Raw genomic sequence first — 18,441 nt, forward strand, 5'->3', positions numbered from 1 at the left:
TGGAACAACATTAAAAGTCTATAAACATTTTAATAGACGTTTTTTTATTTATTTTTAAATGAAAGTTTTGTGATTCAATAATAGTTGAACAGGAGAAGAATGATTGTGTTCTGTAGGTTCATTTAAAAGTACTTTTTAGGTTTCATCATCCAATTGTGGCATCACTGCCTAAACACGGTTAATAAAATTACATTTTATATATATATATATATATATATTAGGGTAAAAATCTGTAAACGCAAAAAGAAGGAAACAAGAAACTTCATCGTTACTGTGAAACACTTTTGTTATTGTTCAATATTGAATAATGACTAAAGAGGACTAGTAGACCTGGAGTTTGTATTCCATTGAGATTTATTTGATTTTTTCCCCTTAACTCTTGTGTTATCTCAGGGTCAAGGGATACCTCAAACACATTTGTTTTTGGGCCTTCGGGTCAACTTAATCCTTAGACAACACAAGGGTTGAACCAAAACACTTCTTCAATTAACGAAAGTTGCCATGTTCATTCAATGTCATACAGTATTGTGTTTTTATAAATGTGTGAAATATTGCCCTTGGCAGATGTATGCGCTGACCCAATGCTTTTTGAGGCAATAGCTCTGTTGTGAACCTTTTTTCCATTTTTTTTCTTACCCATTTTTACATCCAGCACTTGATCCTCCAGGGGTTAAAAATAGAGATTGAAAAACATCTTCAACAAACCATTCCCGTGATAATATTGTGTTTAAAGCGTGTATTTTATCATTTCAAACATGTGCATCAAAGCTTTTCTTGTGAACGTTCGATTCTAATTCTCTTATCACAGCACTCTTTTAAACATTCACTAACAGGGTCACTCCTTCTCTCCATCTGTCCTCAGGTGTTCTCTGCCTACCTGAAGGTCTCACACTTCACAGAGAACAGCAGCGAGCGTCCAAGAGTGGAGAGGGAAACGCCTACAGTCAGTCTGAGCATCGCTCTGTTGAACAGTGCTTACTCGCCACACGAGTGGGCAGCATCTCTGAACTCAGTGAGTCACTCTGCGTGTTTGTGTTTGACAGAAAAGGCCTGCATGCATCTTTCTCTGCAATATGCTCAGCTGTCAGTGTGTCCTTCAGCAAGAAGAAGCTATTCGTAATAACTTGATTAGGTTTTTCGAAAACTTGCTTTGGAGAAGCACAAAAATAATGAATAAAATAACGACTTCTAAATTAGGCAGTGAGCAGCAGAGATACGTGACCGGCGTGTACAAACACCGACTTCTGCTTCCGATCAAATCCCTGACATGAACTCAGTGGTAAGCTAAGGCAACATTTTCTCCATGACTCCTTCGTAGACGTGTAATTATCGCATGTCAAGTTTCGACATATTGAATATCCAAGCTTGAAGAAATGTTCCTGTTCACAATACCATTTTGCAGAGTGGCAATAGCTCCAAACCAAGACTATTGTGGCGGACAATTACTTTTTCTTAAGGCCATATTTCTAAGCATATCTGACTGAGGGGCGAACAAGATTTTTAAAAGGAGCCTTAAAGGCCCAATCAGTAGAATTTAAAAGTGTGTCCCAGGCTCCCCCTTATGTTGAGATAGTGGAACTGCAATTTTGTAAATAATTATTTTCTTAATGGCCAATTTTGTTGTGTAACTTCAAAAAGTCTCTTGGTACTTCAGCCACTGCTGTAATAACAATTAAATCAGTCATTACAGAAAATAACAAAACAGATAATGTCCAAATAATAAGATGCTTTGATTTGATGTGGAAACTTTACTTAAATGAAATACTAACATTACATTTTAAACATTAAACTACAGGCAAAACATATAAGATTATATAAAAGGACGCGATTAAAAATACTTTTTTTCAATTATTTTGAGAGATTAAAAGAAGTAAAAGTCCTAAACTAAATATGTTTACTTTGGATTGTACGTTCCAAAGTTGTAATAAATAATATAATTGTAAGTTTAGCATAAATATTTTTAAATGAAAACATTCTGCCCTTGTAAGTTACTTGTTTGGAGTTATTTATTCCACACATGACTATTTTTGCTGGTACCATACATGCTAGCTAGTATCCTAGTACAGGGGTTTGCTTGGATAGCGGAACCACAGATTGCCTTTGATTTATTCAATTAAAAACATGAGATTCATCTTCAGAACAGCCACTCGTACTGGTACTCATATCCTTTAGTGCATTTCATCTACCATGGTCACATGACAAAGACCACTTACTCTATATAAGTGATCTTCCACACACAGGAAGTGCAATCCACTGATTTCTTATGAAGGACAAAAGCATCCCATTAGCATTTTCTCAGACTCGCAGTTGGATGCTTGTTTGAAATGAAATCCAGCGAGTGAGAGAGTGATGCGGCCAAAGAAACGGGCTTTATACTTCAACATAAAGGTGTGAATTAGCATTAGCTCTCATGTCTGCGGTTAACCGTCTTCGTAAGCTTCTTAAAGTCGATCTGAAATGACGTTTTGTTGAATTCCGGCAGAGCACACATTTTAACGTCCCATTAAAGATAACCAAGCAGGAGAAGTCGAAGGCACAGTGAGGTGATCGGCGGCGCTCCAGATGACGACTCATTCTGTTCTGTTGACACGGCAAGCACGGATGTGAGGAATAGAAAAAGAGCCTCTGATGGATAATGAACGAGATAATCTCGCCGCAGATCTTATCAGCCGCTGACAAGAATTCATAAGATTCGCAAATAGACAATCGGCTTCAGATGGAAAGAATGAATAATTGAGAAACGCTGATTGTGGACAATGTTTACATTATCTGACTTCCACCGACCGTGATTGAGATTAAGAAGGAACAAAGAAGGGAAGATTAACAGATGCAGAGATTAAGCAGAAACAATGATGACATTTATTTTCTTGTGACTTAAACGACTTTGCTTCGTACAGCCTCGTCATATTTGCATTCTTACCATTAGGAATTAAGAGTTTTCTGATTAATTTCCCCTCCTAAATGTCATGTAAGTGTTTATGGGAGAATGGACTTGAGATTCCTAGAGTGTCCTCTTCCTCCTCCTAAGAAAGACAGACGCGAAATAAAGTAGCGATTCGAGTGTGTATGTTGGATGATAAAGTTCCTTTTTTGATTCCCAAAGCACGAAAACTCCATTGAGTAGAGTTTTGTGAAGACGTTTAGACTCTCATCCAATAGTCTACTTCAGTCCGATGGACTTCCTGTAACACAGACACAAGGTTAAAATCCAAATGTCTCAAAAACAGGAGACACAGGCACATACTTCGAACAGAAAACGCCTACAATGTCAGGATCATTCCTTATGAATTTCGGACTCGGAACATGGAGGGATCAGAGTTGAGCCAAACCTAGTCAAATCACCTCCGCCGTGCAAACCTATCTCTTGCTGTTAAATAAAATATTATGTATTTATTCTATTTATAACATATTAGCACGATTGTTAACTTAATTTTATTTATACTTAATATACATTCATTATTATATGCAATATTTATAATGTTATTTATTTATTCTGTTTATACTATATTGCACTATTTTTAACAGTTTCACTGCTGTGTTTTCTGTGCAATGACAATAAAAGAAAGTCTAAAGTCTAAAGTGGAAACAAAAACAAGGAACAAAACACAAAGTAGACCAACAAAATGAAATGCAATCCAAAGCCGTGGTCACAAACCACTGATGTTGTGTTTCCATAATGGTTGTCCCATTAGTAAATATTACGATATAATTAATTATCATATACACTAGGTTATTTCAGAAGTGTGTAACAAACCGATGTTAACGCTTTTGGATTAGCTTGAGAAAAATGAGCTGGTTCCTGATCAGAGGGAATCGTGACACTGCCCCGATTGACACGATAGACTTGTGTCGTGACTTCAGTGTTCATGTAAAACCTCGGAACTGAAGACTTTACTTGGAGACACACATTCGTACCCCAGCAATATTATGTTAAATACCATCTGGAAGAAGCTTCCAGCTAATGTGATCATTAGGCGCGCCGAAATGTCAACTAATGCTAATTATTTTACTGGAAAATTGCGAAGGTAGTATGAGTAGATTGCTTGAAACAAAGTAAATAGATATTTTGGGAAAAAGTCAGATGACATCTTTTTCAGGAACTAACACCAGACTCACAACAAAAGAGGTTTTTCTTCTGAGAGTAATGATGCGGCACAAATCTGATAAAATAAGTACAACTTTATTTACACTACGCGGCCCCGAAAAAACAATTGTTAAGGTCTAGCAGGGTTGCTTTCTTTAGTTTCCGCACATTAGGTCGACGCAAAAATATTTCATCTATAGCCTGTCAGCTGTCAATCAAAAAATCTAATTTGCCATTTTGAAGACCGGACGCCTGGGACCCAACTTCAGATGGCCCTAGGGGCTCCATTTAAGAGATCCCTGAGGAGTTATATCAGGGTCAGGGTTACCGGAAAGCCTGAAAACATATGTGTTTGTGAGATAACTCCTCAGGGACCACCACAATGGGATGATCATGTGTATCTACATGATCTGATCATGTGTATCTACAGGAATGCTCTTTAAACTCCTCTTTAAACTTCTCCGATCCTTAAAACTCTTCACTGGCTTCCAGTTTCTTTCAGGATCAACTTTAAAATTCTGGTTCTTACTTTCAGATCTATTCATGGTCAGACTCCTCCTTACATCAGTGATCTAATCCAGCCTTACACCCCAGCTCGGGCTCTGAGGTCTGTGGATCAGAATCTACTGATGGTTCCAAGCACACGGTTCAGGACCAGAGGAGAGAAATCTTTTCAGGCTGTTGCTCCTAAGCTTTGGAACGATCTTCCTCTCTCTTTGCGCTTGATGGATCTACTGACTCTTTTAAGAAACATCTTAAGACGTTTCTATTTGTTCAGGCTTTTCCTTGATTTTCTGGAACTCCTGTGTTGTTCTCAGTATTATCTTGATCTTTAAAGTATGTACTTTTTTGAGTATTGTTTTGATTGTTCAAGCGCTTTGTGACCCTGGTCTCGAAAAGCGCTATATAAATAAATATTACTTACTTACTTACTTAAACAGTGTGTGTCTGTGTGTCCAGTCATAGCCTCCATGTGCTGCACATGAATCGTTTTTACAAGATGGCTTGTTGAATATTTGAGTCAGAAGTTTAAAGTAAATTTATATTTTTTTATTAGACATGCATCGTTCAGAGACTGTTAATCCTCTTTGGCCTTTAAACTGTGTCCATGTGTGGGTTCCCTCTGTGTTGTGACACCTCTCATCTAGACCGTCATGGGGAGTAGAGATTACAGTTCAGTGGCTCGAGGGCTTGCGTCTGTTTTTTGCAGATGGCTTGTTTCTGGTTTCTACACACTGACCTTCAGCGAACCCCTGAGTCATCGTGTGAAGTGGCCGTGATAAGGATCGCAGCAAAAGACGAGGGAAAGATCGCGGGGCTCTTCTCTTCGTAACACCTGCGCCTCAAGTCTAATACCGTTTATGAGAGATTTGAAAGTCAAACGTTGTTAGCTTGTCGTTTACCCTCCTGTTGGGACAAACAAACAACTTTCCCACCTGTTCTTACGGTGATAAACTATGAGAACAAGCTCAAGGATGCATCGAGCCGTGACAGGCTTCATTATCATTTGACATTGAGGAGCGACTTCTTCTCTGCATAAAAAACAAAAAACCTTCGAGGAAAGTCTAACTTCTTTTTATGTTCGCTTGTTCCCTGGAGGATTTCACTAGTTCAAGGTGAAGAAAATGACTTCTGATATAAAACTTTTCTCAAACATGAATTATTGCAGTTCAAATCCGCAGGTAAATTGAGAAAAAAAACAAAAAAAACCTAAATTCTCTATTTTAGGAGAAATCGTGTTATTAATATGATTAATTGATGATGGTCATAATTATAAAATCTTTTTTTTGCTTATAATTGAATCATTTATCTTCTTTTTCAATCTCTAACTTAACATTGTGATCGATAGTTGTTTTTGTCTTTTTGTGCTTGAGTTGTTTGGACTTATTCGTATAAAACGTGTTATTTTATTTGTTAACTAACAGCACTTTATACAGACACAATGTTTGATTTTTATTTTCTAAACAATTTTGACAAAATAACACAGCAATATAAAACCTGTGCAGGTGAAAAACTTTTCTAAATAAAGCAGCGGAATCTGTTCAAATCTGTCCAAACAATAAAGTACTTCATTAAGACAGTTTTTCTCGTATATCAATCTTGTGATCTGCCACAATGATGAATTTAAATAATAAGCAAAAAAAATGTTTTCTCTGTTTCTCTCAGCATCTTTAAGGGGAGATTAAAAAATAAATAAATAAAATCAAGTATTGTATATCAGATTTAATTAATCTTGTGCAACCTGTACTTTTCTGGGTAAATAATAAAACATTTGGTTAATAACTAGAAAAACATCTAAACATCTAAATTGAATAAAAAAGTAAAAGACTGAATACAATAAGAACAGGATATAAAACTGACATATTCAGATGAAGATGTTCAGAAACCATGAGCTACTACTTGGAGTCTCTGACGTGAAACTAAATTTAAAAAATGTGTTTTTTTCATTTTCTTATACTTTCCTTTCATCTCTAGGTTCTATTTGAGCAGAGCCAAAAGTAAAGAGGAGTGAGTGGCATCTGCTTCCCCGAGGCACAATTGACTTATGCAGAGAAATGATGATGCTGCTTTTCAGAAATGTCTTTTGAAGTGAGAGACACATTTGATAAGCATGTTCTCTCCGCATTATGCTTTGTGAAGTCATCCGACGTAATGAAAGTTGTTGCCTCTTTGTGAAAATGAACTAGTTTCTGAAGCAAGACTAAAACCTCAGTAATGTATGCATCTAAAACAGATTGGACGTTAACATCGGAGTTCCTTATTACCATCTGGATTCTAAAATATACTTGAGGATCTTTCACTTCAGACTTGAGCAGAACCATGAGCTAACCCTCTCTTTTTCATTAACTGTGAGTTTTGTGCAAGTTTAGCGTCAAACAGCTAATTTTAAGATGAATATGAAAATAAAAATGTTGGTGGCGATATAGTTCTAATAAGCTCCTTGATGTAGGTCTGCACTCTCTGAGTGCTTTTCTAGTGATAATCTATTTTTAAATTAGTTCAACCAGTTGTTTAACAAGAGGTAAAATAAGTAAAAATGTTCTTAAAATGCTGTCAAAACAATACTTAATTAAAATAAATATACTTACATTATACCTATGTTTATTGGCCATAGTTGTACCTGAAAAACCCATCCCGTTTATTCACTGTTGGAAAACAAACTTAACCTTCGATTAAAATCGATTTTTTTTCTACAGATTCTAGGAGTTCAAGACCTCTGAGCAATCTAAAGAATGTGGAAGTATCTGCGCCAACTCATCCAAAACTTTGATTAAAAAGTATGTGAATTCTTCAACGATTAGAAACATTTTTCACTCCTAATTCCATCTTCAATTTAACAGGTGAAGAAGCAAGATTGACATTTTAAATCATACATTTATCATAGAAAGTTTTTAGTCAAAATTCACAGTGAAAATCTAAAAAATTCTCTCTTGCTGCCACTTAAGTTTGGCCTTTACCTTGTTCCTCAGTTCCACCTGCAACTGTAATTTCTGCTAAAATAGTCTCCACTGCATGAATAATACATTCCTGGCATTAGTTTTCCCAGCGGGAGCTTTGCCATACACCATTAGTTTTAAAGAGCAAGTGTCTGTACCATGTGCTTTTTAATTCTGAATGATTTTTATGTCTGAAAAAGTTATTTTTAGCTGTTGTTGATAAGTAAGTAAGTAAGTAATTAGTATTTATAGAGCGCTTCTCGAGACCAGGGTCACAAAGCGCTTAAACAATCAAAAAATACCCAATGAAATAAATACTTAAAAGATCAAGATAACAGAGGGACAAACACATGTTTTTTATTTATTTAAAATCATCATATGATGCCAAACAATATTAATAAAAACCTGTTTTTCCACCGTAAGTAACAATTATTTTTTGATAAGGTTTTGTGTCATTTACTGTTCAAATGTTTCAAAGTTTGGATTATTAGGTCCTGCTGTTTCTAGGTGAGTTGGGAAGAAGGTTGGTTGTGAGTTTGCTTCTTAGAATTATTATTGAATTACAGCAAATTTTTCGAAGACAAAAAATAGAGAGCAGAAATTTAATTCCGATAGACATGATGCTATAAAGCGTGCAGATGAGTAGAGGCATTGAAGGATTCACTAACCGTGTTATCCAAGATTCTAAATGCAGACTTGGTTACCCCATGGCAAACTATGAGTGTCTTGTTTTACTTTTTCATCATATAAAAAAGGGTCATTGGTTTAACAATATTTAAATAGTGGTTACACAGTCACCCCTGGCTTGATGTGTTTGGAGAAATATTCATGAACCTTCGAGTAACAAGCGTCTAACTTGTGGCCTCAGGGCTAAATCCATATTGCCATTTAATTTATGTAGTCGCAGAGACCTTAAGCCTGAAAGAAAAAATACAACGGAAGTATGTGTGACGTATTGTAATGTAGAGTATTAGAAATGGATGTCAGTTCTGTAGAGTGCAGCTGGATTGAGTGTAGTTTCTCTCGATCTCAAATAACAGAACGTTCGTTTGTTGTTAGTTCAACGTGACACAAGTTAAATCAAACTGAAATTTTAGCTCTTTAAACAAGTCAGCATGTGTTTCAAATGTTTAGGGGTTTCAAGTGTTTGTTGGTATCCACATTTGTGTTTGGTAGATTCATCAATTAGACGACATTTCCTCTTTTAACTCCAAATAGCAGAAGTCATTTTTTGAAGACGGCGGAGGTACTGATTTGGTACCAAAGCATCAGTTCTTGTGACAACCCTACATTACGGTAATGCTAGAGGTAGTGTAAAGTGTAGGATTAGTTTTATCGTAAAGGGAATTGTAGGGTTAGTGTTATTGTTGTCGGTAGAGATAAGTGGTAATAGTAGTTTTGTGGATGGAGTAATGGTTAGCCTTGTGATTTGTTGTTGTATGGTTAATGTTTGCGTTATGTTAAGGGTAATGGTAGCATTATGTTACGGGTAATGGTAGCGTTATGTTAAGGGTAATGGTAGCATTACGTTAAGGGCAATGTTAGAATTATTTTAAGGGTAATGCTAGCGTTATGTTAAGGGTAATGCTAGCGTTATGTTAAGGGTAATGGTAGCGTTATGTTAAGGGTAATGGTAGCGTTATGTTACGGGTAATGGTAGCGTTATGTTAAGGGTAATGTTAGCATTATGTTAAGGGTAATGGTAGCGTTATGTTAAGGGTAATGTTTGCGTTATTTTAAGGGTAATGGTAGCGTTAAGTTAAGGGTAATGGTAGCGTTATGTTAAGGGTAATGGTAGCGTTATGTTAAGGGTAATGTTAGCGTTATGTTAAGGGTAATGGTAGCGTTATGTTAAGGGTAATGTTTGCGTTATGTTAAGGGTAATGGTAGCGTTATATTAAGGGTAATGGTAGCGTTATGTTAAGGGTAATGTTAGCGTTATGTTAAGGGTAATGGTAGCGTTATGTTAAGGGTAATGTTTGCGTTATGTTAAGGGTAATGGTAGTGTTATGTTAAGAGTAATGGTAGCGTTATGTTAAGGGTAATGTTGCGTTATGTAAAGGGTAATGTTAGCGTTACGTTAAGGGTAATGGTAGCGTTATGTTAAGGATAATGGTAGCATTATGTTAAGGGTAATATTAGCGTTATGTTAAGGGTAATGGTAGCGTCATGTTAAGGGTAATTGTAGCTTTATGTTAAGGGTAATGGTAGCGTTATGTTAAGGGGTAGGGTAGGGATAAGGTTAAAGGTAATGGTAGTGATATGGTTAAAGTTAATAAGAATTGTTATGGTTATGTTTAGGAAAAGCGTAAACAAAGGGTTTTGATAAATCTTAGTGTTTAAAGGCCAAATTTATATTCTTCAAATCTGATGATAACTGTTCTCGCAATTCTTCACCCAGGTTCCACTTTGTGATAAATGACTCTATTTACATTAGTTCAAAGAAGATCTTGTTAGCATACAGAACCAATTACCCAGAATGCATTATCGATTACAGGCCTAAAGTGGCTATTGATGTTTGGGCTCTTTAAACTGCTACTTACGTCGACACATCTGCATCTTTTTTTTTTTACTTTCAGGCAGAGAGTTCTGTTTTTTCCTGCAGATCAATTCTCGCTGAAAACAACAGTTTCTCTTCGGCTGTGTGTTTCTGCTCATAAACCTGCGCCAGTCTCGGTTCCTCATGTTAAGCTGGAGCTACTTTCCTCCCGTTATCGCTTCTCCTTGTGTTGCTCCGCTGGCTTAGAAATAATCTCTTGCTTCCTGTTTGCCTTCTCTGTCAGCTTATGAAATGTCACAGTCCAGCTTTAAATAAGACATGAGAGCAACGTCTGACCATCTCAGCTCGCCTTACACAGCCGAAGAGGCCACGGTTATCCATGTGTTTGCACAGGAGCGCTCACTGTCTTCCTCCGCATGAAGGATAGGTCTCCTTCCACTGCTGCTCCCAGAGGACAAGGACAAGATCGACTGATATATTGCATGAATGCGCTTCTCTCTTCACACTCGCCTCCCACATTGTTGAGGCTGAATGGGATCCTGGCAAGCACCAATGTGTCCAATTCTGATGCTAAACAAACACTTTTATGCAGTAGAATGACTGTGTGTTCCTGCTTGAAATGGTTAGGGCCCACATAGTTCATTTATACCTGGAGCTCGTCATGTTCTGCCATTTTTCTGGGTGAATAGCGGCGTTGGCAGCCAAACCCAAAGTGGGATTTGAGTCCTTGCTCTGTGAATAGTCTGGGTTTAGAAGTTTCAATTTTCAGTAAACAAGATGCAATAGTTGTACTTCTCTATTCAGGGTTGCCTTGACAACCGACCTTGTCAAAGTTAAACTTGTCAACTTAAGTAAAATAAGACAAAGTAGAAGTTTTAAGTTTGTGGGGATCCTCCAACCCCAACAAATATCTACTTTTCAATTTATTTTAATGTATCAATAGCATACCATAACCCTTATCATAAACAAAAAGCAAGTTACACAAGACTAATGTTTTTCCAACTTTTACTGTGTTAATATGCATTAAGAAGGTCAAAACAAACCTGTATTACAAACACGCCATCATATCCACAATTTTTCTGCAGTTTATTCTAAGGGAGAAGAAACCTAACCCTAACCCTTACCCATCATTTTCTTTGGTTTATCTGTTCTAATGTTTGGCTTGCAAATCACATTTTATGTGTAACCATAGTTTTTTTGTTTTTTCAAGTTAAATTAATGTGTGTGTAAAATAAAATGATTTACTATTTATTATTATTATTTATTATAATGTATTATCATTAACAATTAACATGCAAATATTCACAGTGTTTGATCTTTTTTTGTTGTTGATGGAATTAAACTTCCAGGTGCAGTCAATACCTCCTCTTTTCTTTTTTTAAATGAACATTAAAATCCCGTAAAATCCTGGCCATGACTGAGGATGAGAGGATACAGTCGACTCAAGCAACTTTTATGTTTGGCAATATTTTGGTTTGACAAAGATTGAAATGGTCTGTAATGTAAAGTCGAATCAAGTGCAATACTTAAAATATATCCTTGTTCCTACAATATTGCAGTATTGTTGTCCCTGTATTGTGATGTGTATAGTGTCGCAAGATTATAGCCATTACAGTCCGCTACTTATGACTTTGGACAATTTAGGTCGTCCTGTGTGACGGTGGGAGGCAACTGCCCGTGGAGAGGTTCAGAGCATGTGCTCCGTGTAATTGAGGTGGAGTTTAAATAAACTCAGGATTTCTCCCGTGTGAGGTTTTAAGCCCTAAAGAGATGATTCAGTCATCCTGGGATAGCTCTGTATTCCTCAGAGGTGCTTTAGGTGTTATCTCGGCAGAGAAAGGTTTTTTCTCCCTTAGAATAAACTGCAGAAAAAAATCAGGATATGATGGCGTGCTTTGTAATACAAATAAGTTTGTTTTGACCTTCTTAATGCATATAAACGCAGTAAAAGTTGGAAAACATAAGTCTTGCGTAACTTACTTTTTGTTTATGATGAATGTGTTTGGTAATAGAGCAAAAATGGGGATATAAACTAAACATTGTTTTTAGAAGTAAACACATCTTGTTGATGAAATACCTCATGAGTGGCTCAATATGTATTCATCACACGGCTTTTTCTCCTGCCCTCCCCCGGTGAGCCGCAGATAAACTTTGTTTTTGTTCGCTGTGGAAGATTTCCCCTGACAGAGCCAGCGTGGAGGGAGCTTGAAGGAATAAAGATGAGAGGCTCCTGTAAAGGCTATGTGCAAAAAAAAAAAAAAAAAAGATATATTTATTTCTGACTTCTGTGCCGGTACATCAAAATACTATTTGTGTTTTTTCTTGTGATGCGTGTTCAGGCGACCTGGTGTCCCGGGCCACGCTCCACCTACAGCCGCTGTACACCAAGAACCAAAACAACGGAACGCCGATCCACCAGAAGAGCAGTGTGATCCACTGGGCGCCCGAGGCCATCTACACTCTCTGTTACTTCATGCACTGCCCCCAGATGGAGTGGGAGAACCCCAACGTGGAGCCCTCCAAAGTCACGTTGCAAGTCGAGAGGTGAGGATCAAAGAGGTTCAAAATATTTACCTGCATACACAGTGTGTTGATTCTCGAAATACAGTGAAACCTGTGTGGAAATATATCAGGCCGTAAGAAATGTTGATTTTCTTTTTTTTCCTTTTATTATTTTTTTATTCATTATATTCAATAATTTCTAAATTGAAAGGTTGAAATAGGTTTTATTGAGTAATTGAATTAAAAGTAAATGTTTATTTAAAAATATTAAAAAAAAATTTATCTTATTTATTAATAATTGAATAAAACATACACATTTTAAATGTATTAAACATATTGAATATAGGAAAAAATATATTAATATATAATATATATTTGTTGGAATTCAAATCTAAAACTCAATTTTGAAGAAAATTATTGAGTTTAATTGAAAAAATTCAACATTTAAACATAGATATTTTTTTATTCAATTATTTGAAAAATAAAATAAATAAAAACGTTTTAAAATTCAATTTAACACTTTAATATTAAGATGGCACTGATCTTTTGCCATATAACTAATCACTAATCATAAGATATTGATATAAAACACAATTAAAAATCTTTATAACTGATTGTGATATGTGAAGTGAATTGTTTTTAACTGTTCCTTATGGGAATAAGTAGTGTAGAATAGTCTAACAATAGGCTTTATTAAATAATGTCAGGGGTCGACTCGCAAAAGTTCTCTAAATGATGATTCTAAGGAACAGTATAAGCTCTGAACAATATAGATCAGGGGAGTCAACACTCAATACAAAAATAGCCACGCTTTTTTCTGCAGACTTCTTGTGATATTGTCAATCATCAATCATTTACTGTATTATCTTTGAGTTCTCATCAAACACTGCTGGCAAATCCATTAGTTTTACTCTATATAATATGTTCCTTATCTTACCTTAAAGACTGGCATCTTTGTATGTCACAATATCTAAATAAACACAAGTCTACTTTGATTTTTTTAGCCAACCGTGCGTCACTTAATATCACTAGGCTGGCCTTGAGTTTGACACGTACAATGTAGAGCATTTTTTAACATCATGTATTAATTGTGTCTATTTTTGAAGCCGTTCTCCGTGAATGAACCCAAAAGAATACACCAACAGCGTTTCATCAAAAAAAGAAAAAAAAAAGAAGTTAAACTTAATGCGGTGAAGCAGATGTTGTCTGTTATTTTTATTTAAAGTGAGCTGTGAAATTATGGGCTGTTAGCGAGCCCCCTGGGTGACCCTAACTGAAACAAGACGAGGGCAGTGCTGGACGCATGCAGCGACTGACGCAAAGGGCCTGTTTTTTATTAATTCTGTGGTTGTTAAAGTGACATTTGTGGGGCAACATTTTCCTCTCGCAGCCATGATCTGGATAAATTCCAATCAACATACATGACTAAATGTTGCTTTGTGCATGTGACATCAAGTTTTAAAAAACTGCACCACGTCGTCATTGGGGTACAAACGTTTTCAGACTTCAGTAAGAAAAGCCAGCAAGTGCTAAAATGAACTTTGTATTTATTACTTTTGTGTGCTCTATTTATTGTTGCCGATTAACTTAAGTATTGTTAAATGTGCAAACAGTTTGTTCATGCTAATAAACATGCAATTGTTTGTATCTCGCTCCACAAGGTACTTTTACTGCAGAAAATATAACAATATTAGGGACTTTTACTCGCAATGTCAGTAGAAAAAAACATTTTCCACACAATATCCAAGCATTATATCATGATTAACTAACCTTTATTTCTTTATTTTTTAAATTCAAAACCCTTATCCACACTCTTCAATGTCAGTGAAAAGTGCTTTAGTAAGCGCAATATATTAAAATTTCTCCTTCCCCCAGACTGGGTTCCACCTTTTCGTGATCTTTCTCAGTCTTGGCGGTGTGGATTGGTCTTAATCTGGGGGTTCTCTCAGTCTCAGGCTGACATGGTGTCCCAGAAGAAAGAGAACTGCTGTCACGTGTCTGAATAAACAAGCCAATTACATGAGGCAAAGTGGAAACATCGACCCAAGTGGTTTTCTGTATGTGGCGGGTCTCAGTCAATATCACAGCTTGTGTGCAACTTTTGTGCAAAAACATTTACACACAGGACATGAACTACGTCTCTGTTGATGTTGCTGCAGATTAAAAATTAATATTAACCCAATATGAAGCCTACATTTTATTACTCATGCAAATGATTCATGCAAGTGTTTTTTTTCTTCTTCTCTGACTCTTGTCTCTTCCTTTAAAAGTCTTGACTCAGACTTATTGCTCTTGATACTTTCTGGTCTTGATTATGGTTGTTCAGACATCAATAGCAAAACAGTTGACTTTATAATAGACATCATACAATAGACCCACAAGAATAAATCAACTTTTATGAGACTGTGGCAACATGGGTACAGTTGTTAGAGCTGGGGAATTCCCTTTTTTTTTTTCAGTGACCCTACATCATCTTGAATCATGGCAGTTGTTTTATTACGTCATCTATATGACATCTTGGAGATAACTACACCAGTCAACAGTTAAACGATTAACCAAGTGTTGTCAAGACTTATTAACAGAGAGGTCCAGGGAAGAAGATAAAACACAAAACGCAGTTACGATGATTAAATACAAATCTCAAACAAACCAAATAATCCGACACACGCAATTGTCAAAACAATGTTGGAGGCAAGACACATGGGCCACTTAAAAAGAGAAAGTCAATTAATAAATTAAAACCTGAAAAAAATAGCAGAATTTACAGGAACTTCCCAAAGTGGAGTTTACCAGGCAGAACTTTAAGACGAGCTGACGCTGGTCTTTTGGAAGTCCGGTGTATATGAAGGTCTGGATGACTGGAATTGCTGCTGGAATTGCCCCGTAGGCTACCGGCAAACAAGGGGAAGAAAAAAGATATGTCAATACAAAATAAGATGTAACAGGTTTAGAGGGTCAACAAACAGAACTCTCTGCGGAGATTGACAGTAAATCGAAAGATAGATTATTCACTCTTTATAATGGTTTAATGTCATCATTTAATCTCTGTAGGTCTTTGAACCCATATTAGATTTTTTTTTTTTTAATATCTGACAATCCTGGTCCGTCGATAAATCTTCTTACAAAACCGTTTCTTCGCACCCCCTCAGTTTGAGACATTTCTGCTGTATATTTTTCTCAGCTTCATCTTTCACACGTCGATCTGGATAGCTTTACAGTCGGACTCCCCAGCCAATGAGTGTCGGTGAACATTGCTGACAGCTGAAACTGAGCAGTTCTCCTTTGAGGCTCGGAGCCTTTATCGCCTGCAGAGCAGCCAGTTATCAGCTGATGTAAGTCCCAGGTGTCCGGCTCATTCCTGCTTCACGTCCAACACCAAATTCCCTTTTTTCTGCCTCAGTTATAATTAAAGTAGTCAAAATGAAGGCGATGAAGGCTCTTAAAGTAGGTCTCATTTTATTACCATCCCTCCCTTATGAGCTCTGAGCGGGAAAACAGCGAGACCTTGAACTGGTGGCGAACTTGTGTTTCCGTTATGAGGGGATCACATTGCCGTTACACATTCCTTGCGCCTTGATTAGGTGTCGTGCAGCGTTTTAATGAAGTCTGCGGAACCAATAACATCACAGAGCTTGAAGATCAGGACGCTTTGATGTGCTGGAAGGTGGCGGATTTGTTCGGATCCTTCTGCTACAAAAACCTACCCACCCAACCATGAGCGCCATTGATGAGTGATTGATTAACAATGACTTGATGCGTCAGAGATGGTGCAGAAATAAAAGACGTCCTTTGTGGCGATGCATTTATTCCCCAGTAAAAGGTCGAGGTCAGAGAAGCTGCCGGTGAAGGCGCAGAGTTTTCCGAAGGAAGGAATCCTTCTGCTCGAGCAGAAACGATAATAACTGCTGGGATAAAAGAACAGCGCTGTTAAATCGTTTCTGTACAAAAAATGGCAATTTAACCATGACATACAGTATGTTACATAGCTATTAAGACCTACAGTTGTTGACTCTTCGCGAAATGTTACGTGGTCATTATTAATGCTCGGAATACTTTGAATAAGCAACAACAACTAAAAATTGTATAGGAATACAACAATGTTTATTAAAAAGTATAAATTAATATTCTCTTGTTGGAATGCCAGGCAAAAAAATGCGGTTGATGATTATATTGCAATTAACTTCATTATGGTACATATTTACAGGGATAATAATATTAGTGTAGTACGGATGTGTATATATTATGTGCTTATTCGGATATGTTTAGTAAACATATATAGTATAATATATCATGGTATATTGTCACATATTCTGTTATATTTATGTTGTATCGATATACATGGAAAATACTTGTATCTTTAGAATTATTAACAAATATTTGGCAATTTTCTACAAACTAAAGAATAATAAGATTAGCCACCACTGCTAACGACAAGCTACCATTGCTAATGACAAGCTAATTTTGCCAACGATAAGCTAACATGGCAAACAACAACCTGATATTGCTAATTACATGCTTATATTGCTAATGATAAGCTAGTGTGTTTCCCCTCTGGGGATGAATAAAGCTTTTCTATTCTATTTCTATTCTATTCTATTCTATTCTACCATTTACTAACGACAAACTAATATAGGTAACGACAAGCTAACATCGCTAACGACAAGCTGGCATCGCTAACGACAACCTGACATTGCTAATTACATGCTTATATTGCTAACGACAAGCTAACATCGCTACCGAAAAGCTAATATCGCTAACAACAAGCTAACATCGCTAACGACAAGCTTGCATCGCTAACGACAACCTGACATTGATAACGAAAAGCTAACATTTCTTATAACAAGCTAACATAACTAACGACAAGCTAACATCGCTAACGACAAGCTGGCATCGCTAACGACAACCTGACATTGATAACGAAAAGCTAACATTTCCTATAACAAGCTAACATCACTAACGACAAGCTAATACAACTAGTAACGACGAAGTAGTTTTAGCTCTAAATGTCTTGAAAATTTAACAAGCTCCCCTCTTTAGGACTGTTTTTTTGCGGCTCAGCAAAGTAGCATAAATTAGCTGCCTTTCTATTGTAAGTTTTTTTAAATTTATTTCAACGTCAGCTCCCGAATAAGACACTAAATATCCTAGAGATGTGAAACGTATAGATCAGAATAGTATGAGTGCATTGGAATGGTATACAGAATATTTGGGAAGTTTCTTTAAGGTTTAGAATCTATAGAAATACAAAAAATACACTATTTCTTTGTTTACAAATTCACCCCTGTTGCGGAGCCTCACCTGGAACGTCCTATCGACAAAATAACTTACCTGTAAGACTTACTTAAAAGAAGAATTTAGGGACTATTTGGAATAAATACTTAAGACTGAATCTGATGTTTCTACTTAATAACCAATTAATAATACATTTTAACAATAATGGATTTTATGTTAAAGCATCTTCAAAGACGACATTGAGGAGCTGAGGACAACATTCATCATCTGAGATGGATTAGACCGTGTAATATATTCAATAGTCATCATTCTAGGAAGCTCATTGTTCCACAGTGATGTGCAGACAGTGTGTATTTATATCCATAACATGCTGTCACTACACAATCGGAGGTCAAACTTGCAACCTCATGCATATGGAGCTTCATGCATATGCATTCCACGTCAGACCGCTCAGTAAACACAGCAGGACGAGTGAAGGCTTAAATAAAAGTATCACCGAGAACTTCTTCGAGGACAATTCTTGTCATTCTGTATTTTACCCCGGGACCTGAGGCGCTGCAGAATTCCCCCATTTAATAAGTCGGTGTTATTCTCTCCCTGCACCAGGTAGAGTGAAAGAAACTCTCCAGGCTTTCAGCGAGTTGGTGACAGAATCAAGTGTTTCTGCATCTTCCTGAGCTCAGAGA

The 18,441-nt window shown here is 36.6% G+C and overlaps 1 protein-coding gene across 2 annotated transcripts in view; it reads left to right on the forward strand.

Annotated features, from left to right (window-relative positions):
- Positions 1–18,441, forward strand: part of abtb3b (ankyrin repeat and BTB domain containing 3b) — a 112,615-nt gene that overhangs the window by 73,106 nt on the left and 21,068 nt on the right. For both annotated transcript variants that reach the window (XM_087798127.1, XM_087798128.1), the window contains exons 2-3: positions 863–1,012; positions 12,361–12,565. In XM_087798127.1, the coding sequence (XP_087654253.1) occupies positions 863–1,012; positions 12,361–12,565 (355 nt within the window). The remainder of the gene's footprint in view (positions 1–862; positions 1,013–12,360; positions 12,566–18,441) is intronic.

The sequence above is a fragment of the Callionymus lyra genome, chromosome 8, assembly GCF_982586985.1.
Source record: "Callionymus lyra chromosome 8, fCalLyr1.hap1.1, whole genome shotgun sequence".
NCBI classification, from domain to species: domain Eukaryota; kingdom Metazoa; phylum Chordata; class Actinopteri; order Syngnathiformes; family Callionymidae; genus Callionymus; species Callionymus lyra.